This window comes from Oncorhynchus clarkii, chromosome 12 (assembly GCF_045791955.1).
Source record: "Oncorhynchus clarkii lewisi isolate Uvic-CL-2024 chromosome 12, UVic_Ocla_1.0, whole genome shotgun sequence".
Classification (NCBI taxonomy): Eukaryota; Metazoa; Chordata; class Actinopteri; order Salmoniformes; family Salmonidae; genus Oncorhynchus; species Oncorhynchus clarkii.
In genome coordinates this window covers 66310836-66335392 of record NC_092158.1, presented here as the reverse complement: position 1 = coordinate 66335392, position 24557 = coordinate 66310836, and the positions used below count along the sequence as shown (strand labels likewise).

At 42.1% G+C, this 24557-nt stretch overlaps 1 protein-coding gene across 1 annotated transcript; it reads right to left on the bottom strand.

The window, feature by feature from the left end:
- LOC139422144 (somatotropin) lies at positions 1-3818 on the bottom strand. The gene is made up of 6 exons (XM_071173297.1): positions 3771-3818; positions 3240-3379; positions 2987-3103; positions 2111-2266; positions 848-994; positions 1-254 (listed from the first exon to the last, which is right to left on the bottom strand). Exons 1-6 carry the CDS (start codon positions 3778-3780, stop codon positions 192-194), a joined length of 633 nt encoding a protein of 210 aa, XP_071029398.1. The 5' UTR covers positions 3781-3818; the 3' UTR covers positions 1-191.
- Positions 3819-24557: the final 20739 nt, after the last annotated feature.

The window sequence follows — 24557 nt, the reverse complement described above, 5'->3', positions numbered from 1 at the left end:
AAAGGCAAATGCCTGAAAACCCCTGGAGTCAGGCTCTACTAGATCCAAAATAAAATTACTCTAGACTGAAAAGCATGTTTAATGGAGAATCTCAAATGAAAATGCACCTCAGTGCAGGGCAAGGCCTAATCTGTATCTGGGAAACCGAACCCTGGAGACAGGCTCTTGCTGACTGCCTCTCCAGCCCACGTCTACAGAGTGCAGTTGGCCTCCAGTGACTTCCTGCACTTGGCGACGGTCAGGTAGGTCTCGACCTCGGGGGTTGAAAAAAAGAAGAATGGGTTATAGTTGACACATTTTAATGTGTGTGTTCTAGGTCACCAGACCTTTCTCGAGAACAGTCTTGATCAATGAACAATAATAGTAATAATATATAGGTTAAAGACCCAAAGATACTGTTGGAATCGGCTAAACGTTGATCATTGAGATAGTAAATGAAAGAAACTGGGTCATGTCAGAACTTAATGGTTCTCCGAAAAAAAACAATGGACATCTGTGGATTAGATGAGGGGTTGAGGTCAGGAGGTGAGGACAGATTCTCTGAAGGCAGTAATAAATGTTTGTTGTCCTGTTATCCTCTTTATTAGCTTCCTGTGGAGCCATAAACTGTAAGGGTTGAAGAAGGAGGAGTGTTTTAAGTAGGATGTATATGACTGTGGAGTGAGAAATGTTTTGCTGTCTGATTACAGCGGTACAGAACCTTTGGGAAGAATTAAACTTGGTTAAAGCTTCTCTAGTGTCCGTGAGTTATTTACTAACAATACTTTGCAATAGAGAACACAAAAAAACAACGCACTGTAGAAAATACAGGAAGGCACATGACATTGAAGGCAACATGGTTGCGCACCTTGTGCATGTCCTTCTTGAAGCAAGCCAACAACTCGTAGTTCCTCCTGACGTTTCCGTCGGCCCCCAGGTTCTGGTAGTAGTTCCCGTAGGGGGGCAGCTGCTGAGAGTCATTGTCATCCAGGCTCAGTACGCCATCCTGGCTCCCCTGTGGGAGACAGAGAGAGATGCATGGTGGGGTGGATGTGTGCATATCAATATTTGTTTATTGGGCCTTTCTGAAAGCACACATAGCAAAAGACACATGCATAAATGTCCTTGAATGGGGCGATATTCAGTCATTGAATGGGGTGTCACTGATATAATCACGATGATAGATAAGGTCAGTTACCACATCACAATGTAAAGCCCTGAAAGATCTGCTGAGAAGAGGCATACGTGGTCCTACACTATGCTTTCTAACTAGGAAAGCATAAAGGTATTTCCCTTTCATTTCACTGTAAACCCCAATGTGCTGCCATTACTCAACACTTTTTAGGAAACCCGTTGCACTTAATATACAGAATCTGACTGCAGTTACTTAAAGTGATGTTATAGTCAGTCATTACTCAAACCTATAGAGTCACCCTGTGATGTGTCCAGATTTGAGTTGTATCAGCTTGACATTTTTTAGTAATGCCCCCACTAAGCCACGTCTCAAATATAATTTCCCAGTGTGCCTGGCCTTTTTGAGTGAAGTGTAGTTATCACCCATGACTGTACATGTTAGTGACAGAGACATGGCTATTGTCATTCATTTTCAGTCCTGTGGCCTTCAAGTGAATTCCTAGGCAAATATTATCATTAGAATTCAAGTCTTTACAACAATACATTACTTATCTCATAATACCATATTTTGAGGTGTAGCTTTACCCTAATACAGTGGCCTGAAACTCATGGTATACAGGCCACATCAGGCCTGCAAGTTGAGTTTGCAAAATTCTGGTAACTTGTTCATCTTTGTGAAAATGTTGAAACATGTATGTTATATATCTTTGTGTAGCATAAAATGAATCAATCACTCAATGTTCTGTACATTTTAAAAAATCTACCTGCAGTAGAGCATGCTTGGTAAAAGTGAATTTGTTATAACTTTAAAAAATTGCATTGATGTGACTTCTCATTTGGTTTTGAGCCAGTACCACATAAACATTTTAAGCAATAAGGATTTTTCATTGACTTTGAGTTCAACTTACTAGAAGTATGTGAGTTAAAAATGCCTTGGAGTTTACAGTGCACAAAGTGTGACACCACAAATGGTCATTGTTCTACCTCCTTTCTTTACCGTGATGAGCAGGTTGATGCCCACTTTGAGGTCGCTGAGCTTCTCAGAGATCTGGTTGGCATTTCTGACCATTAGGCTGTTGGAGATGATCAGGGTCTGGCTAGGGTACTCCCAGGATTCAATCAGACGGAAAGAGATATGGAGCAGCTTCAGGACCTGTGTGTGAAGATGTAGAGAAACCACAGATTATTGGAAAATGAAGTTGAGTTTTATTGTACAGCTTGAGATGCCCTATTTACATGATTGAGTGAAATACTTTTGGGGCTGGGTTTCCTGTACAGAAAAGCACATAACGGAGAATGTAGACGTAGAGAAACCACCGATTAGACAGTGATGGTTTTACTTGCAATGATTGTGATATGTGGTTGTTTTATCTACCTTAGTTGAAGACACTGAGGTATTGCAACCCCGGCCAAACCCTAACGACGCTGGGAGAATTGTGTGCCGCCCTATGGGACTCACAATCACAGCCGTTTGAAATACAGTCTGGAATCAAACCAGGGTCTGCAGTGACACCTCTGGCACTGAGATGTAGTGCCTTAGACTGCTGCATCACTCAAGAGCCATGCATGAGGCTGCCTCTGCTTGTCATTATAAATGAGAATTTGTTCTTAACTGACTTGCCTAGTTAAATAAAGGTTCAAATAAAATTTAAATTTAAAATTAGAAATTGGAGTTTACATAATTGGTGGTCTGCTTGCCCAATAACTAATGACTACCGTAAGTTCTATCGATTGTTCAAATTGAGATGACCTATTATATATTTTTGGAATCTTGCATCATGGAGGAGTTCATATTTAAGGTGAATAGCGATTTGACACTTTATATGGCTCTAAAGGGCATAACATGCGTAATTGTCTCGGCCAGGTTACTTACTGAACTCTTCTGAGTCTCGTGCTTGTCGACTGGGCTCACGATGGAGTCAGAGTTACAGAAGTCCAGCAGAAATATCTTGTTCAGCTGTCTGCGTTCATCAGGCAACAGGGTACCGTCCTGCACAAAATCACAAAGGGAGAGAGAGATTTTTTTAGCCACGAGGGTTGTGTGCTGAGGACACTGTCTACAAGAAGAAGAACAATCATTGATACACTATTTGATATGTCCAAAGAAGATTCAAAAGCTGTCTTACAAAGTCATTGAACATTTTCTGAGCCAATAGGTGGAGATGTTGCACCCGGCTGACCGCGATGTTGAAGAGCCGTTGGTTTTCTATCGCTGCCCCTTGACTCAGGAAACAACTGACCAGTAAGACTGGCATCAGCAGAAACACTAAAAGAGAGATTCAAATAAGAAATGTAGAAAATGAGTAAGTCGAATTATGGTGAGATACATTAGTAAGATTTTCTCAGCCATCGTACACCAATAGCCTAGTGGGTTAAGAGCGCTGGGTCGTTACTGGTTTTAACCCCAGAGCTGACTAGGTGAGAAATCTGATGTGCCCTTGAGCAAGGCACGTAACCCCAATTGCTCATGTAAGTCGCTCTGGATAAGAGTGTCTGCTAAATGACTCAAATGTAAATGTTATGGATCACATAGTTAGGTTGTTAAAGCAGGTGGTTCTGTGTCAATAGATTATAACCTCATAGCAGTAGTTAAATTGTACTAAATGGTACACTGACTTCCCACTGAAAAAAGAAATAGACAGAAAAAGCAGGCTTACCTTGTCCCATTTTTACTCTTAATTGCCAAGGATGGTTACTTAACTTGAAAGTGCGGTGGTCGGTTGAGTATGTTGTCGTTTGTTTGGGGCCACTGTTTTTATAGATGGGGAATCCATGTTTTAATGTATCAATAGGAGGAAACATGAGATTTTCATCCATTTACCACCTTTCATTGACAGGACCTGTTCTTGTATGTGATTGTGGAACAATCACCATAATACGTCAAATCAATCATTCATTTTTCCATGAGTTTGGGAAGAGGGGAGGTGTCCTAAAAAAACAACTTACTTGATGACTGAACGAATTAGGGTCAAAACACATACAACACAAACCTCTGTTGTCTAGGATGTAATGAATGGACACAAGTCACACACACACACACACACACACACACACACACACACACACACACACACACACACACACACACACACACACACACACACACACACACACACACAGGTTATTCTGCCATTCCGCTGTGGTACTGTGGATAACAGGCAGTATGACAAGACATTTATTACATTGCTTCTTTATTAACTCCAATATGTTATGGTTTAATGTCAAATTGAATGTCCTATGGCATTAACACTTAGTCAAAGTCCTCAAAGTAGACACACAGAGGAGGACTCGAGACGGCACATGTTAGAATGTATAGTTTTTTTGTTTAAATTCAGACAGGGTCTTGTTATCATCAACACACACAACATAAAGAGTCACTTGATCAATACCAGTCTGTGAAATACCCGATCCTTTTTATTTTTGTGTGAGAGCCTTTGTTATACCTGATGAAGATCCTTTCAGTAATCTAAGCATTGTCAAGAAAGCCTAATAAAGGTATCTATTGGAGCAAGTGTGTAGGCCCTACTTCATCCGTTGATTGACTGATTGATTTTGGGGGAAAAATGTATATGCTGTTAAAAAAAAGTACACATCTCAGAGGATAACACATGAATGCTTTCAGCCTAGCAGCATGTGTGCTTGACTACACAATGTTACCAGCCCAAAGCCTACACTCTGTTTGTGCCGCACCACCTTACTGTCTTGTACATGTACGTGTCGGTGTAAGGTGTCATGACACCTATGAAGGTTATCTGGTCAATAGTCATGACAGTAATGAGATCATGTCAGCGTGGCATACGGGGGAGTAGACTGTTCCGGTGTGAACATGTTCAACCTAAGTTGTGTGAACATATTCAACCTAGATCCATATTCAGCGTTCAGGACACGGAGACGTGCTGAATGTCAGGCCCAGCGCTGTCCTAATCCTTTCCTGGCGAAAACAGAAATTGATCTGTTTACCCACATCACTTTGGAAGGGCGGCAGCAAGTGCATTTACTGACCTCATTACCTTGTTGAATACAGTGGGTCAAGAAAGTATTTAGTCAGCCACCAATTGTGCAAGTTCTCCCACTTAAAAATATGAGAGAGGCCTGTAATTTTCATCATAGGTACACTTCAACTATGACAGACAAAATGAGAAAAGAAATCCAGAAAATCACATTGTAGGATTTTTTATGAATTTATTTGCAAATTATGGTGGAAAATAAGTATTTGGTCAACAACAAAAGTTTATCTCAATACTTTGTTATATACCCTTTGTTGGCAATGACAGAGGTCATAATTGCTCCCACAGTTGATTTCTTCAAACCAAGCTGCTTACCTATTGCAGATTCAGTCTTCCCAGCCTGGTGCAGGTCTACAATTTTGTTTCTGGTGTCCTTTGACAGCTCTTTGGTCTTGGCCATAGTGGAGTTTGGAGTGTGACTGTTTGAGGTTGTGGACAGGTGTCTTTTATACTGATAACAAGTTCAAACAGGTGCCATTAACACAGGTAACGAGTGGAGGACAGAGGAGCCTCTTAAAGAAGAAGTTACAGGTCTGTGAGAGCCAGAAATCTTGCTTGTTTGTAGGTGACCAAATACTTATTTTCCACCATAATTTGCAAATAAATTCATTAAAAATCCTACAATGTGATTTTCTGGATTTTTTCTTCTTATTTTGTCTGTCATAGTTGAAGTGTACCTATGATGAAAATGAAAATTACAGGCCTCTCTCATATTTTTAAGTGGGAGAACTTGCAAAATTGGTGGCTGACTAAATACTTTTTTTGCCCCACTGTATGTGGTAGCTGGCTTTCAAAAGAGCACTATACAATGGTTAGTTTCGGCCACACTATCTGATTGGATGTAGGGATGACTTGTTTTGAGAGTACAGCAAATCAAAAATACTGTATGTACAGCATATATCGATAAAGATTTTATTCCATCAACCAACCTCTTATCATCTTGCCCCATTGTAGGATACGTATTATCTGTAGCAAAATGTCAGAAATCACTTAAAAAGTTCAGTTGTTGTTTACGTTTAGTCACATACTGCATCAGTGGTTCCTAAAATTCTCTTTCCTTTTGACCCTTATTGACCCTTGTGGAAAATCCACATTAATTTCACATGTGAAGTGTTTCAAAAACACATGTTTTCATGTGATCACGTGATCTTATGTGAAGTTAATGTGACAACATGTAAAGCAACCTGTGATAATGGCAGGGTAGCCTAGTGGTTAGAGCGTTGGACTAGTAACCGGAAGGTTGCAAGTGCAAACCCCCGAGCTGACAAGGTACAGCTCGGGGGTTTGTCGTTCTGCCCCTGAACAGGCAGTTAACCCACTGTTCCTAGGCTGTCATTGAAAATAAGAATTTGTTCTTAACTGACTTGTCTAGTTAAAAAAAAATAACATGAAACTGCACATGTGAGAACATGTTCTCACATGTGAAGTGTTCCAAAAACATGTTATTTATTTTCCACATGTGAGATCAAGTGTTCTTTCTGTATGGGGAGTCTCACCAACACTCTCCGTATGTTATCTTACTCAATGTATGGCCTCATAACCATTTTTAATTTTAGCATGTTTCAACTGAACTGGATTAGCCAATTTACAAATTAACTGAAAATTATTCTTGAACATTATTATCACGCTACAGAAGAAAGATCCTCCACATTACAGAACATTTCCTGCATGGGTATTGGGTGACACTGTTTTGAGCAATACACACATTAATAATGTAAATCTATAACACAACATGTATGGGGGTATTACACTCTACAGCTGCATCGGGCCTCCCTTGGCTTAACCTGACAAATCCTTTGAACACGTGTGTCATGACTGAGTGTGTGAGGTTCATGTTAAATGAGTGTGTGCCCCTTTAAGAGCTCACACGATTTATGGGAGAGGTAACTGGAGGAAGAAAGAGAACATCACATGTAAGAGTATAGGACAGAATGTAAATAAACGAGCCCAGGGATTACTAAGAACAGCTACAGAGAGTGGAGTATGTCTACGTACAGCTGCATGTGCATATGGGGTTGCCACATATAACCGTTGTGATGTGGCTGTAACTCACTCCAACTCTGCCTGGGCCTCTGTGCCACATCACACTGACCTTATAGGTAGGAGGTGAAATGGCAAACTATAATACCTCTCCGTGAAATGAAATTACGTTGAACCAACGTAGACAAGACGTTGTTTTGGCTTCTGTGCTCAGTGGGTTGTCTTGTTACACTTACCTAGATATAGTGCTTGGATTTACATCAAGGGGATAGACGTGAGCTACCTCTACACTGTTATAAGGAATGAAACTGCAGCTAGGTGCCAGTGGGTGATTATATCACTCAGTTCAGCCTCAGCTGCTCAATTCCAATGAAATGGCAAATGGCATCTCCCCAGGCGAGGTACACGACCCTCCACCACTCTGTGTCAAACAAGCCTGTGAGACCCTGACGCAATCGAAGATGATATGCACATTCAAAACTTGAACCTGAAACCCTGACAAAGACTTGGAGCGGAAAAGTCCATGGCCCCCGTAGCAAACACCAACGCTCCCCCACCCTCCCATGCCCTGGCAAAGAGTGACCGTCCCTGGCCCCTGGAGTCTCGCAGTGTTTTTGTCTGTGCAGGCCAGTCAAGTTCTTCCACACCGATCTAAACAAACCATTTCTGTATGGATCTCGCTTTGCGCACAGGGGCATTGTCATGCTGAAACAGGAAAGGGCCTTCCACAAACTGTTGTCACTAAGTTGGAAGCACAGAATCATCTAGAATGTCATTGTAGTGTTGATTTCCCTTCATTGGAACTAAGGGGCCTAGCCCGAACCATGAAAAACAGCCCCAGACCATTATTCCTCCTCCACCAAACTTTACAGATGGCACTATGCATTGGGGCAGGTAGTATTCTCCAAACCCAGATTAGTCCGTTGGACTGCCAGATGGTGAAGCATGATTCATCATTCCATAGAACGCGTTTCCACCGCTCCAGAGTTCCAATGGCGGCTAGCTTTGCACCACTCCAGCTAACACTTGGCATTGCTCATGGTGATTTCAGGCTTGTGTGTGGCTGCCCGGCCATGGAAATCCATTTCATGAAGCTCCCGACGAACAGTTATTGTGCTGACGTTGCTTTCAGAGGCAGTTTGGAACTGGGAGATTGTATGGCTTTGTGCTCAATTTTATACACCTGCAACGGGTGGGGCTGTACTAGCCAAAGCCACTAATTTGAAGGGGTATCCATATACTTTTGGCCATGTAGTGTATTAGCCTAACTTTGTTTTCCATCCTGATCAAACGGAGCCTACTGAACATTCTACTCTAAAGAGTGAATGTCAAAGACAATGTCCAACCCGAATTTTGATTCTTCACAACCACCAGGACATCCATCACCACTGTCCGTCTTGAACTTTGATTAAGATCTTTCAGCAGAATAGAATATGAGGATGTGATACTATAGAATCTCCTATCGATATCCAGACACAGAGCTGAGGAGCAGCAAGACAAGCAGTGGGTCATTTAAAATGACAAGATCTATATAGACATTCAGAGAATGTGCTTACGCTGCTCTGTGCTCACTATCACCCTCGGCATCTTAAGAGAGGATACCGTTCAGGGGCGTATTTAAGTGTGGGAAGACTACCAGGCTTCGGTATTTAATGGCACATGTCCAATTTCTTCCAGAGTGTTCTGCAGGGTCCTGAAAACGTGCTGTGACACCCAGCGAGGTCTCCTGTCCCCATACTCTGTTATCCGATCAATCAACATGTTGTTTATGATTGGTTGGTTGATGGACAGGGACGTCATCACGACCGGGCTTGCGGGGCTTTAGCCCTGAATGATTTTGAGTCAACCCTGAATATTTTGCGCTGCTGCTGCTGAAAACAAATATATACGCTGAATGAGTCGCTTAGTTCATAGAACCATGGTTACATGAAACTCCCAAAGTCATCCAACCGTTATAATAAATGTAAAGCAATTGCCGTGTGTGGTCAACTAGATGGTCATTTGTTAGCTAAGTTTAGTTGCGAATGTTAGCTAAGTTTAGTTGAGTGCTCATGATCTTTCATCTAGCGAATTGAAAGCAATGCAGATCTTCTCTAGACACACAATTAGGCCTATATTGCCTACCCGATGAGCTTCCCTAATGTTTTCCTGAACTTTCCAATACTTTTCTGATGCATTTTAGTCACACAGCCTACTGACCACAATCCAGTGAATTAATACTAAGTGTTGATTATTTTGCCTTGGGTAGAGCACATTGCATGGAAGAAAAAAATACCAGTGGGAAGTGGTGCTGGAAGTGCTGCAGATACATTTAAATAAATGTGCCTAATTATATAATTACTCCTGTCTGTACAGAAATAAATTAAATCATTGAAAATACCACACCAGAGAGCATAATTTAGCCACAGATGATCAATAGCTTCTTTAATAAAAAATTGCTGTTGATTGTGCTTTGTCACATCATCAGCACATGTAAGCCTATTGTCGGGAAGCCCGGCAACTGGGCAGGCCACGGGAAATATCAAACAGCTGATTGTTGAGTCGTGGCTGGAAATGTGACTGTCAATGAACAGAAGGCAGCAGTTAAAAGGCCTTCCGCAATATTTCAAAACACAATTGCCGGGAAAAAACTGTGTGGATGAGTGAGTGCCACTGGAAAGTTGGTGGACCATAATTGTAAGATCTGTGTCTCTATTCTTTTCATTGGCCTATATGCTATTGGTTGCATTTAAGACATGGTCGTTCGTTTTGTTGATCTCAGTATGACAGTGTCAGAGTGGCCTGTCAGTTTGATCATTTGTGTGGTGTTTAAAACAATCTTGTAATGTCTCCAGTCATGTAGAATTATGTACAATAATTTAGAATTGCATGAAATTATTTTAGAAAATGCCATTTATCTCAAACCTGCAAATACAATGATATGCATGCAAGGGCTGCGCCCCGAATGTTATGAAACTCTGGTGACGCCCCTGTTAGTGGAGCGGGGAGTGAGTCAGTCACGCGGTAGAGTAGGTAGCTAGCGAGCTAATCACCCATGCATTTCCTTAGCAGCTAATGGGGATTGGGAAAGGGAAAGGACAAAGGGTGAACAGCAAAGCAGTTGGCGGAGTTCAGTGTCATTCCATGTTAATGAATGGTTATGTTTCCCTCACCAGGCCAAGGGGTGCATTTTTTTCTAAATGCATTCTATGAATAGGAAAGGGGGGCGTGAAGAGGGTTGAATGATCCCGATTCCAGATGTCTCTATTACATGCACCCTCACCCACCCATCTGCCCACATTCTCCTGAAAGTGCAGCGTGAATGTAGAGGGCTGTTTCGTGCCCCTTTTTAGATGTGACTCCAATAACAATTTTAGTCAACTTTCAAGTATCTCTCCTATTAACATTTGAGACTGCTACTTCCGCTCCTTCTGCTCCTGATGTCTAAAAAAATATACAACATGACAATTTGTGGTTGATGTTGGAACGAGGAAAACGGCGGCTGGTGTTGGTTGTCTATCAACAAACAAAACTTTTTTTTGCCATCCAATGTCACTTCTGGAAGGGTTTCATCTCCAGGACAAGCCCTGCCAGTGCATCTCACTACATTCTGCAAAATCCACGCCACTCCAAGGCCATGCTATTTCCCTCCAATCACATACAGGTACAAACAAGCATGTAGCACACACACACGCGTGCATACACTTACACCTCAGCGTATCGCTGTGTTCCCACCCATCCATATCTACTTAAAACAGTAGCATCATCAAGGAACCCACACACCCCAACCACAAGCTGTTCACTCCCTTATCCTCGGGCAGACAGTATCAGAGCATGAGGTCTGATACCAACAGGCTCAGAGACAGTTTTATCTTCAAGCCATCAGACTGCTGAACACTTGAACTGGACTGACCACCTGTACTCACTCTCCACACCTTAGCACACATGCAATCCCTCACACACTCACACACACATCACAATGGCTGCTACCAACCTCTTCTATTGCACAGACTCTGATTTAATACTGCCCAATTTAAACATTTGCCCCCAATCCCTTCTTTCTCTCACACATGTGTAAATATTGTACTTTAAATTGTGCATTCCTGTATTAAACTCATGCTAAAACATGTATTATATACTACTGAGCCATTTACTTTATATTCATATTCTTGTCTTTTGTAATTTCTTATTCATATCACATGCCCTTTTTATTCTGTACACACCACTAATATATCTTGAAACTAAACCTTGTCCTAAGTGAGCTTAAGGAAAAGTCTCACAGCTCAGTGACTATGAAGGTAAAACGTACAGGCTACACAAACAAAACAGTTACACTGAAATAGCTTTCTCTAACATGCCATGGACATAGCATGGCTTTTATGCAAGAGCCACTGCTGTGACACAGGAGCCGACTGTGTGTCGAATAAGAGTTACAACCAGTATGTGTGTGTGTGAAAAGAATAATAGTTGGAGTGAGTGAATAACAGTTGGAGTGAGTGAATAACCAATGGTGGAAACGTTGTCTGGCCAGCCGTGCTTCATTTAGAGTGCGTCTTAACTTGCACATAGTGAGCGTGCACCCTTTATTAGGTTTGAACTTTTTGTTTTACAGAGTACTGCATGGATGATGGATGAGTACATGCCACTTTGTGATTTGGGAACTTCCAGTATAGTATAGATCCTACAAACTCAACTCTGGACCTCGAAGCCAATTCCACTGCATTTTTTCGTTGTTCCCCTCAGAGAGAATAAAGTAGACGGCACGGGTCAAAATTTTGATTTATGGCCCTGTGTCCAGATGACGTGTACATGTCCAAATATGGGCCAACCTGTTGTCACGTGTTAGAGGGTGTGTTATTTTATATCTATATTGCATCTATTCCTTTGAAGTTGTCATGCTGATTGATGTCTAGGGACCTGGTTGAACTGGGGCGATGTGTTTGAAATTTTGAAAGAGTATGGCCCCACACCCCCAGTTTTATTGCCCTTATGGTTGCTATCTAATGAAGCAGGAATGTCCGGGGTATTGGCTGTGGCAGACGCATTATAAATAAAAGTCCAGAACAAGGCATGTGACCTCAGAACAGTAAACAAGATTTTTTTAATTAACATGGATTTTGTGATCAGTGGCAAAGCTGTGATGACTGTAACAACGGAAGCAGGACCGCGGCTGAAACATCGAGAAAGGGCCAAGTATAATGCCGCAATATACGATGCGCCAAAAAAGCGGTTTCTAAGTGTGTATAGAACACAGATACCGCCCGCAACTGCGCTGAAAGATCAAGTGCTGATGTCCAATGGGCAGCAATGGGGGTATCTGTTTGATTACCTGGCCTGTAGAGGGAACCTCTATATGGTAGCCGAAGGAGAATAATATACCGACCAGACATTAGGAGTGGTCTATGGGGTTGAAGACTTGACGGTTTTTCGCAAGGTTTTGTGTCCCGAACTGAGACTTATCACCAAGGGGTATAGCTTGTTCACAGGCTACGAGACCCGTTGGGAAGGTACCCCTGACTCCTCACGAAGAGTATTTCACAGGGTGAAAATACAAAGAAAGAATGGACTTCCATGTGGCTGCGTGGAGTTCTATATAAGCAACGAGGAAACCCGCAACCAAAACATTCGTGATGGAGGATTTTAGGTTGCGCATGCTTATTCCTTTTAAAAGTTGGGATTTAATGGAATTGAAAATGTTGGAGTTGTTGGACGCTCTGTTTGTACAGAGCCAACAGCGACAGAGCATGGTTCATGTAAGGAAGTGCATAATATATACGAATCCCGAGGATTATGATTCAAAGGAGCCCCAAGAAGGTACATCGTCAGAAGAAAACTAAGTACGCGGCTACGTTAACCACGCCCTGATACCCAGAGGACTGGTTCAACAATAAAAGGAGGGTCCTTAAAACCTACAGTTCTTCACTTACGCATATACCATGGATATTCCTACCACATACCAGGACTCCGAAACGTCATGGGGGCCCGACCCTAAGGATTTTATGCCTCGCAGCCCAACATTCTACTCCCCCTGGCAAGACCCACGACACCCCCTACATGTACACAGCCTGAGGACGTGTTCGATGGGGTGGTCAGTACTATTTTTGTGGACACCATCAAGGCCTCTGTAGCCAAGCTTTTAGACGTGGTGATTGGAGAGTGTATACGAGAAAAATGCATCGGTTGTGAGATCAATCACCCCAGCCAGCGCAGGCATCCATGCCTATACGAACCCCCAAGATACTACTTCTTCAACCATTTTGAGGCGCTGGTGAAAAGACTTTGGTCCTGCAGGTTTATACCATCGCTGGTCAGAGCCCTGGAGTCTATGGGTCTTGTGCCGTCTATTCCCAGAGTTTACGGGGTAACCGAGACTTTCCTACATGAACTGAAGGAGGCAATCTACATCCACGAGAAACTCAAAGAAATCCGACACACCCTGGTGGACGATAACAAATACAGGGAAGCTGTGGTGGCTGATGTGATGACTTTCTGGCTCAATAAACCCCAAGAGACCGAGTGACAATTTGTTATTTAGATGTAAAGCAATGGGTAACTATGTGTATACGATGTTAGAGAGAATAAATATTTTTTTTCTTTTGAGAGAACTTACAAATGTTATGCATCAAATTATTGAAAATAAAGTGAACAATGTATCGTTCTACACAACCAACAATTCCTGGACTAATGTAGAGCGTGTGCTGAAAATGGAACAAATCATGAATCATGTACGACATGCAGGCGAGAGTCTACAATGGACACAATTGGTATCCCGTCTTGGGGATGATTCTGAAGAACTAGAAACAACTTTGTCTAAGATTTTACTTTATTTGTTTGAAACACCATTTAATTGTAACATGTATCATATTTGTTGTTTATATACTTATATAGAGGATGAGTGTGTTTTAATAATTCTGCGACACAAGCCTGTTAATCTAAACCAAATATACAGGGTGTTGCATGCTGTGATCATTGAGAAAACGGGGACATGTATCCTGCAACGAATTCTGAATTGTCTGTATACGTAATACATAATGGTTTCTTGAAAATAAAAATCAAAAAAATGAAAATTAAATGTTGTCGTTATGTCAAAGTGGCTCATTAACGTTATTGTACCTCAGAGAGGCAAGAAGGATGGCGGAGCAAATGTTGAAAAACATTTATTATAATCCCTCTAACCCTGGGTCTTAAACGTTAAGGAACGTTTACAGAGAGCTATAGCCGAAGAAACAGGTAGCCGGTTAGCCGGTTAAGCGATGCTAAAGTGAATGAGTGGTTATCAGAGCAGGATGCGCACACTCTACATAAACCCGTAAGAAAACAATTTCCAAGAAATAAAGTTTTTTCTACACAACCCTTGTCCCAATTTCAGGCGGATCTATGTGACATGCAGGCCCTTGCAGATAAAAATGATGGAAATCGCTACATGCTAACGGTTATAGATATTTTCTCTAAAATAGCTTTTGTCAGGTTCTTAAAAAATAAGAGCGGGGCAGAGGTGACCCGGGCCTTTGACTATCTTGAAGGATGGAGGAGCACCCAAGAAAGTGCAGACTGATGGCGGAAAATAATTATTTAATAATTATTTTCAGAAACTCATGAAGAAGCATAATATAGTACATTTTGCTACAGCCTCGGATTTGAAAACTTCAGTTGTTGAACGCTTTAACAGAACTCTGAAGGAGCGGATGTGGCGCTATTTTACAGCTCACAACACGCATAGATATATCGATATAGTTCAAGATTTAGTAATGGGGTACAACAACAGCTACCATAAGAGTATACGTATGAAACCCTCCGATGTCTCTTCTGAAAACTCTTTTCAAGTCTTTAAAAATCTGTATGGTTTGTTCCCCTTTCGCCGTAAGAAAAAAATAAATGTTAAATTCATTGTGGGGGACTTGGTGCATATATCCAAGTTGAGGGGTGTTTTCAACAAAAAATATGAGCAAAGCTACAGCGATGAGTTGTTCACGGTTACCGAATGTCTGCCGCGCATACCCCAGGTCTACAAACTAAAAGATTATGACGGGGAATTTATAGAGGGATCTTTTTATGAGAAGGAATTACAGAAGGTACAGTTGGGTAAAGACAAAGTCTTTCACATGGAGGAGATTCTAGATCAAAAGAGAGAAAAGGATAAAAAAAATGGGTGCTGGTCCGCTGGAAAAACTGGCCCCAAAAGTTCAACAGTTGGGTATTAGAGTACGATGTGGTGGAGGCATCGGGGGTTAACTTAAACCCTCATGCATTATAAAATACAACATAATTTGCGTGTACACAGGAGTGCATCATGGAACACAGCGGCTTCTACCTGACTCTCCCCAGTAATGCGTCTGCACACATTATATATCGTAATAATCAGAGTTCGAATTATACAACCAATTTTCCAAAGCCTATAGAGTTATCAGAGGCCTGGGAAGTACAGTATGTGCAGACGCATTACTGGGGAGAGTCAGGTAGAAGCCACTGTGTTCCATGATGCACTCCTGTGTACACGCGAATGATGTTGTATTTTATAATGCATGAGGGTTTAAGTTAACCCCGATGCCTCCACCACATCGTGCTCTAATACCCAACTGTTTAACTTTTGGGGCCAGTTTTTTCCAGCGGACCAGCACCCATTTTTTACCCTTTTCTCTCTTTTGATCTAGAATCTCCTCCATGTGAAAGACTTTGTCTTTACCCAACTGTACCTTCTGTAATTCCTTCTCATAAAAAGATCCCTCTATAAATTCCCCGTCATAATCTTTTAGTTTGTAGACCTGGGGTATGCGCGGCAGACATTCGGTAACTGAACAACTCATAGCTGTAGCCTTGCTCATATTTTTTTGTCGAAAAACCCCCTCAACTTGGATATACGCACCAAGTCCCCCACAATGAATTTAAAATGTATTTTTTTCTTACGGCGAAGGGGGAACAAACCATACAGATTCTTAAAGACTTGAAAAGAGTTTTCAGAAGAGACCTCAGAGGGTTTCATACGTATACTCTTATGGTAGCTGTTGTTGTACCCCATTATCTTGAACTATATCCATATATCTATGCATGTTGTGAGCTGTAAAATAGCGCCACATCCGCTCCTTCAGAGTTCTGTTAAAGCGTTCAACAACTGAAGTTTTCAAATCCGAGCCTGTAGCAAAATGTACTATCTTGTGCTTCTTCATGAGTTTCAAGAAAGTATTATTAAATAATTATTTTCCGCCATCAGTCTGCACTTTCTTGGGGGCTCCTCCATCCTTCAAGATAGAGTCAAAGGCCCGGGTCACCTCTGCCCCGCTCTTATTTTTTAAGAACCTGACAAAAGCTATTTTAGAGAAAATATCTAGAACCGTTAGCATGTAGCGATTTCCATCATTTTTATCTGCAAGGGCCTGCATGTCACATAGATCCGCCTGAAATTGGGACAAGGGTTGTGTAGAAAAAAATGTTTTTATTGGAAATTGTTTTCTTACGGGTTTATGTAGAGTGTGCGCATCCTTCTCTGATAACCACTCATTCACTTTAGCATTGCTTAACCGGCTACCTGTTTCTTCGGCTATAGCTCTCTGAAAACGTTCCTTACCCCCATAAGACCCAGGGTTAGAGGGATTATAATAAATGTTTTTCAACATTTGCTCCGCCATCCTTCTTGCCTCTCTGAGGTACAATAACGTTAATGAGCCACTTTGACATAACGACAACATTTCATTTTCATTTTTTGGATTTTTATTTTCAAGAAACCATTATGTATTACGTATACAGACAATTCAGAATTCGTTGCAGGATACATGTCCCCGTTTTCTCAATGATCACAGCATGCAACACCCTGTATATTTGGTTTAGATTAACAGGCTTGTGTAGCTGAATTATTAAAACACACACATCCGCTATATAAGTATATAAACAACAAATATGATACATGTTACAATTAAATGGTGTTTCAAACCAATAAAGTAAAATCTTAGACAAAGTTGTTTCTAGTTCTTCAGAATCATCCCCAAGATGGGTAACCAATTGTGTCCATTGTAGACTCTCGCCCGCATGTCGTACATGATTCATGATTTGCTCCATTTTCAGCACACGCTCTACATTAGTCCAGGAATTGTTGGTTGTGTAGAACGATACATTGTTCACTTTATTTTCAATAATTTGATGCATAACATTTGTAAGTTCTCTCAAAAGAAAAAAATTATTTATTTTCTCTAACATTGTATACACATAGTTACCCATTGCTTTACATCTAAATAACAAATTGTCACTCGGTCTCTTGGGGTTTATTGAGCCAGAAAGTCATCACATCAGCCACCACAGCTTCCCTGTATTTGTTATCGTCGACCAGGGTGCGTCGGATTTCTTTGAGTTTCTCTTGGATGTAGATCGCCTCCTTCATTTCATGTAGGATATCCTCGGTTACCCCGTAAACTCTGGGAATAGACGGCACAAGACCCATAGACACCAGGGCTCTGACCAGCGATGGTATAAACCTGCAGGACCAAAGTATTTTCACTAGCGCCTCAAAATGGTTGAAGAAGTAGTATCTTGGGGGGTCGTATAGGCAAGGATGCCTGAGCTGGCTGGGGTGATTGATCTCACAACCGATGCATTTTTCTCCTATACACTCTCCAATCACCACGTCTAAAAGCGTGGCTACAGAGGCCTTGATGGTGTCCACAAATATAGTACTGACCACCCCATCAAACACGTCCTCAGGCTGTGTACATGTAGGGGGTGTCGTGGGTCTTGCCTGGGGGAGTAGAATGTTGGGCTGCGAGGCATAAAATCCTTAGGGTCGGGCCCCCATGACGTTTCGGAGTCCTGGTATGTGGTAGGAATATCCATGGTATATGCGTAAGTGAAGAACTGTAGGTTTTAAGGACCCTCCTTTTATTGTTGAACCAGTCCTCTGGGTATCAGGGCGTGGTTAACGTAGCCGCGTACTTAGTTTTCTTCTGACGATGTACCTTCTTGGGGCTCCTTTGAATCATAATCCTCGGAATTCATATATATTATGCACTTCCTTACATGAACCATGCTCTGTCGCTGTTGGCTCTGTACAAACAGAGGATCCAACAACTTGGATGACACCTGCACCTGTCTCCTCCAGCTTGGCTCCTGTCTCACCTGCCCCTCTAGACCCAGTTGTCTTATTTACAGAGATGATGGCTTCATTTCCAGCCACAAGGGGGGGTGGGGTTAAGAGATGCTGCATGCATGTGTTTAAGCTTGGACCGCTGCTCCGCAAGCCCTCTATACCAAACCATGCAAATCGGAACCGCTGGCATCCAATACAGGCGAAGGCATGTTTCCGGGGGCCTTGCGCCGCTCCCCGAGTGCCTTAATTAGACATGTAGATCACTTTTTCTCTGTGTTATTAACTGTCAGCACTATCCCCTCCGTTGAAGTCACATTGCTGGTGGAGAGGCCTTGGTCCTTGTCCTATGGCCTTGACTCCCATGTTGTGCCGTCCGCCTGTTCGCCTTCCCTCGAGGGGACGATGTTGGCAAAAACACGTTGTTTTGTCATTTGGCTGCTGTTTTATGGTGGTCACTGGCGGAGACAAGAGGATCCTTTGTGAATTTATGTAGTTTTTGGTCAATTTGTAAGGGAAAACTATTTGGCACTTGTAGAGTCGAGGAGAGCCATCACACAAATAGAAATGGACAATGTTCTCAGTGTTAGAAGGGGAACATTTTGATATCCGGTGAACGTGGGCCATGTGTAACATATTTTCTTTCATATCGTCCTTTCCAGCATGGTTCCAGCAATTATGGTAGATCTGTGACCAGGCTGGTGCAGTACAGCTCGGTTTGGCTTGGTCTGGCTCAGCTCAGTAGTGGGTACAGGATGTGTCCCCTGAGTGGAGGATGAGGGTCAGAGGGGGTCATGGGAGAGGCAGGCAGGCGCCATGCAGAGTGGCAGACAACCCCATGTACACTTAGACCCAGAGGGTGTGAGAGTTTGTTAGGGAATCAGTTTTCTCTTCTGGTCAGCTCCACAAAGAAAAAGGGGAAACTGAGAATTGTTTTACCAACTGAAGACGAGGTCTAAACCTCACATCTCCTGTACTGTGTACCTGTTTATGAATGGCTCTTCCTTCAATATCATCTGCACTCCACAAACATCATGGCGTTACCTTGCATACTCAACCACGTGCTATTCTCATTATTCTTTTTGAAATGTGTATGTTCTGTTTATGACTGTGATACCTGTTTGAGGTTTATGTTATTACACATTTTTACAGGATTTAGATTTGCTGGAACCAGAATGGAAAGGCAAATATGAAAATATAATATCTGAGCCAGCACAGAGCAGTTCAGGTCATACAATACAGTACAGTACAACATCGTTGAAGAGGCCAGACGGAACTTAAAATCTCTGGTGAGCAAGGGTTTGAGAACGGTAGGCAGCTTCTTTCATGTCCTCTGGAGCTGGTTGTTCAGCTACAGCTAGTCTATATGAACACATTCTGTTGGGTGAGGAGGCTGAGTGGGGTTGACTCAGAGACGGGCAGCCCTATACGCTCACTACGCAAGTTGCATAGGGCCACACAAATTATGCAAGGGCCCTGCCTCCCCCTCGTGTCAAAGTGTCAATGTTTTCAACTTCGATGAGAGGATGAAGTGGAACTGTCCTTCTGGTCACAAAAACAGAAAGAAAAACACCATGAGAGTGAATTGCGAGAACAGCAATCAGATAAACTTTTGTTCTGAGATAGTGAGATAGAAATACAACTATTTATTACATTTGATAAACTGCAGCTCGGAAAAGATAACCGCGTCTCGCGTGAACATACGTTTATATGCGCTTGCACGAAATGAAACTCGCACTTTCCAGCAACAACCTCTGTGGGGACCAGTCCAGACAATATATGGGCGTTTTTGGCACTCCTCATAGGCGTACATAATTTAAAACAAGACAATGATTATCTAGTCTCTCAGTCAAGGTTTAGTTACAACTCTGGACTAATACAAGATGGAAAGCAATGGATTGACATTGACTATTGATTTATATATTGAATTCAAAACATTGATTAGCTGGGCATACTGGGCAATATGGATGCACATCTCTCAGTAAATAATAACCATCAAGTGTTCAGTCAAGCCATAGTATAAATCATATTTTATATTTGGAAATGTATAAAAGGAAATCTGGGGGAGCCAGTTTGAATGGGCCTGATGCAGATGTTAAAATTAATAATAGTATTGTTATCTATAATTTACAGGTGCTATGCTTAAGTTTGTCAGTAGAGGAGATGCTGGATCATCAGCCAGTACAAGCACAGACTCAGTTGATCCACATCCAGCCTCATCCAGTACTAACACAGACCCAGTACAGCCGGCTTCAGCAAATACTAACACAGACCCAGTACTGGCAGCTTCAGCAAGTACTAACACAGACCCAGTTGAAGTACAGGCAGCCTCAGCACGTACTAGCTCAACAAGAGCAAGAGGTGTACAGCCAGCATCAGATACAAGTAGCTCAGACCCCAATAGAACAGTTGCTGCTCCACCAAATGACCCAGCAGATTGGCCCCCAGTCTTAAAATACTTCATGAGGACTAAGTTAGTGTGCAGAGGTTCATTCAAACCAGGACTGGATTTTTCTTAGCCTAAAGACAAGTCTAGAAGAGGTTTCCATTCAGGTTTATTACAGAGACAGCTGTCAAATGGGGAAAAGATTACCAGGACCTGGCTTTCCTACTCACAACACAGTTTATTGTTTTAGCTGTAAGCTCTTTTCTACAAAAGACTACAAAATAATAAATGAAGGCGTGAATGACTGGTCAAATATCAACGCCATTCTGAAACACCACGAGGGTAGTCCTGAACACACAAACAATATGAATAAGTGGAGCGAACTTGATCTGTGCCTAAGTAGGGGACAGACTCTTGACCAGATACAAAAGGCAATTTTGGAGGCTGAAAGAAAGAGATGGCGGGTTGTCCTTTCACGTTTAATAAGACTCTGGCTGAAAGAAACCTAGCATTCAGGGGTTGATCAGACAAACTCTTCCAACCAGATAATGGAAACTTCTTAAAAGAGGTTGAATTACTGGCAAAATATGACCCCGTTATGGAAAAACATCTCAGCAAAATGAAAGACGGAAAGACACATACAGTGGGGCAAAAAGTATTTAGTCAGCCACCAATTGTGCAAGTTCTCCCACTTAAAAAGATGAGAGAGGCCTGTAATTTTCACCATAGGTACACTTCAACTATGACAGACAAAATTAGGAAAAAAATCCCGAAAATCACATTGTAGGATTTTTAATGAATTTATTTGCAAATTATGGTGGAAAATAAGTATTTGGTCAATAACAAAAGTTTATCTCAATACTTTGTTATATATCCTTTGTTGGCAATGACAGAGGTCAAACGTTTTCTGTACGTCTTCACAAGGTTTTCACACACTGTTGCTGGTATTTTGGCCCATTCCTCCATGCAGATCTCCTCTAGAGCAGTGATGTTTTGGGGCTGTTGCTGGGCAACACGGACTTTCAACTCCCTCCAAAGATTTTCTATGGGGTTGAGATCTGGAGACTGGCTAGGCCACTCCAGGACCTTGAAATGCTTCTTACGAAGCCACTCCTTCGTTGCCCGGGTGGTGTGTTTGGGATCATTGTCATGCTGAAAGACCCAGCCACGTTTCATCTTCAATGCCCTTGCTGATGGAAGGAGGTTTTCACTCAACATCTCACGATACATGGCCCCATTCATACTTTCCTTTACACGGATCAGTTGTCCTGGTCCCTTTGCAGAAAAACAGCCCCAAAGCATGATGTTTCCACCCCCATGCTTCACAGTAGGTATGGTGTTCTTTGGATGCAACTCAGCATTCTTTGTCCTCCAAATATGACGAGTTGAGTTTTTACCAAAGGTTCTATTTTGGTTTCATCTGACCATATGACATTCTCCCAATCTTCTTCTGGATCATCCAAATGCTCTCTAGCAAACTTCAGACGGGCCCGGACATGTACTGGCTTAAGCAGGGGGACACGTCTGTCACTGCAGGATTTGAGTCCCTGGCGGCGTAGTGTGTTACTGATGGTAGGCTTTGTTACTTTGGTCCCAGCTTTCTGCAGGTCATTCACTAGAACCCGAGTGGTTCTGGGATTTTTGCTCACCGTTCTTGTGATCATTTTGAGTGGAGCCCCAGATCTTGCGTGGAGACCCAGATCGAGGGAGATTATCAGTGGTCTTGTATGTCTTCCATTTCCTAATAATTGCTCCCACAGTTGATTTCTTCAAACCAAGCTGCTTACCTATTGCAGATTCAGTCTTTCCAGCCTGGTGTAGGTCTACAATTTTGTTTCTGGTGTCCTTTGACAGCTCTTTGGTCTTGGCCATAGTGGAGTTTGGAGTGTGACTATTTGAGGTTGTGGATAGGTGTCTTTTATACTGATAACAAGTTCAAACAGGTGCAATTAATACAGGTAACGAGTGGAGGACAGAGGAGCCTCGTAAAGAAGAAGTTACAGGTCTGTGAGAGCCAGAAATCTTGTTTGTTTGTAGGTGACCAAATACTTATTTTCCACCATAATTTGCAAATAAATTCATTAAAAATCCTACAATGTGATTTTCTGGATTTTTTTTCTCATTTTGTCGGTCATAGTTGAAGTGTACCTATTATGAAAATTTCAGGCCTCTCTCATCTTTTTAAGTGGGAGAACTTGCACAATTGGTGGCTGACTAAATACTTTTTTGCCCCACTGTATGTCACTCTCCCAGGTTCACTCACAAGTTGGTACTATTCTTGTGTATCTGTCTTCAGCCTTATGTTAGTGTCGTGTTCTGGGTTTTGTGTTTTATTAAAACATTTCACCTACACCTGGTTCCAACCCTAATCTAGCATACCTGATGAATTAGCTGGTTGCTGTAATATATCCTAATCAGGTTTTTTCTTTCCGCATGTGTTATAGTTGACTGGGTTATCAATGACACAAAATCAGGTCCTCTATATGCCAAATGACACAGTTCAGAGGTTAGGATTTAGCCAAGCATTTCCAGCAATAGCCTGTTATTGCTGGTTATTGCATGAACTAACCATCTTTCTCTGTCAGTAGGTAATGCGTTATTTGAGATTCTGTTGCAGTTTCTCGCATTACCAGTAAGACAAAGCTCCTCTTGGATGTAAACATACAACAACACACACTCATGGGGACGTCTTAACTTGGATCAAAGTATAGATACCATAACACAAGTACTGTACTGGCTGCTGTGAGATGTGATCTGGAGAAATGGCACGTTCAGCAGGCTAACCTTTTATAGAGCAGTTATACATGACATATATTGTAATAGCGATGCCTTACATTAAATGATAACATGATAATTGCAACCTTTTTTGTATTTTGAAACACATTTATGACACTATCAGATAGTAAGTTATATTAGCTGACAATTGTCATGTGATACCATTTGAGTGAGCCTCTATTTTGCTTATTATGGTCACCACACCCAAGTCCCTTCTCTCTGTTCATCACAAGCATGTAGCTAACATCTGTAGCTAATCTCCTTGACTTCCTGGTCGGTCATAGGGCCAAGCTTGGCATGTGTAACAGGGATCGGTCAGTCAGTGTGAGAAGTGAATGGGTGTAACATTATAGTCGTGGTCCCACTCCTGGTCCTGCAAACTATAGGGAGACATGTAGAACACACAGATCCTCGCTGTCTTAAGGTCGTTACACACCGATGACCCCTGACTTGTGCCGTATGCTTGGAACTTGGAGAGGAATAGTCCGGCAGACACTTCCAGCCAGAGGCCCCATTCCCCCCCGCTCTCCTAAAGGAAGGGTCTGGTTAGAGAGAGAGAGACCAAAAGAGAGAGTGTGTGTGTGTGTGTGTGTGTGTACGCTCGTGAAGAGGGGAGGGATTGTGCTTGGTTATTGGAGGGAAACTGCTCCAAACCCAACGGGTTCTGATTACAGTACGGCTGCTGCGGCAGTCATATGCCTGCTGGGTGAGATGTCCTGAAGGCACAGCTTGTTTTTTTGTGTAAAGTGAACACAAAAAAAAGTGCAGCACCTGTAACACAGCACTCACTCTGTTTTGTTTCGGAAACGTAGTGCTGCATTGACGGCGTTGGCAGGAAACAATAAAATGTTTTCCCACTGTTTAATTACAAATCCTGTTTTCTCTTGAGTGTAATTATACATTCATCATTGAACAAAGAAATTGTTTAGCTATTTACCATACGGTATTCAGGTCTTACCGACAGCAGCACGAGGGAATTTTACGACATTTAGTGCATGATATCCTGTATACTGTAGTATTTTACATCACAGATAAAGCTATGGTATGGCTGTGAGAACTATCTAATCGGTATCTTTGAGGCACGATAATAAGGTGAGAGAGTATTTATGGACTGGGAACTAAGTCCTAACACCATAGAAGGTTTAAATAGATATCTGACTGCTGGTTCAGCACCGCCCACAAGAAATAGAAAGATTAACTAAATCTAAATCTCAGAATTCAGAAATGCGAAAGATATTGCGTATACTCT

What these genes read in the sequence shown, in the direction of transcription:
- LOC139422144 (XM_071173297.1), bottom strand. An exon ending in ACGAGACTCAGAAGAGTTCA is followed by an intron (nt 2,267 to 2,986) that starts GTAAGTAACCTG and finishes CTTCACACACAG; the next exon opens with GTCCTGAAGCTGCTCCATAT. An exon ending in GCATCAACCTGCTCATCACG is followed by an intron (nt 995 to 2,110) that starts GTAAAGAAAGGA and finishes TGTCTCCCACAG; the next exon opens with GGGAGCCAGGATGGCGTACT.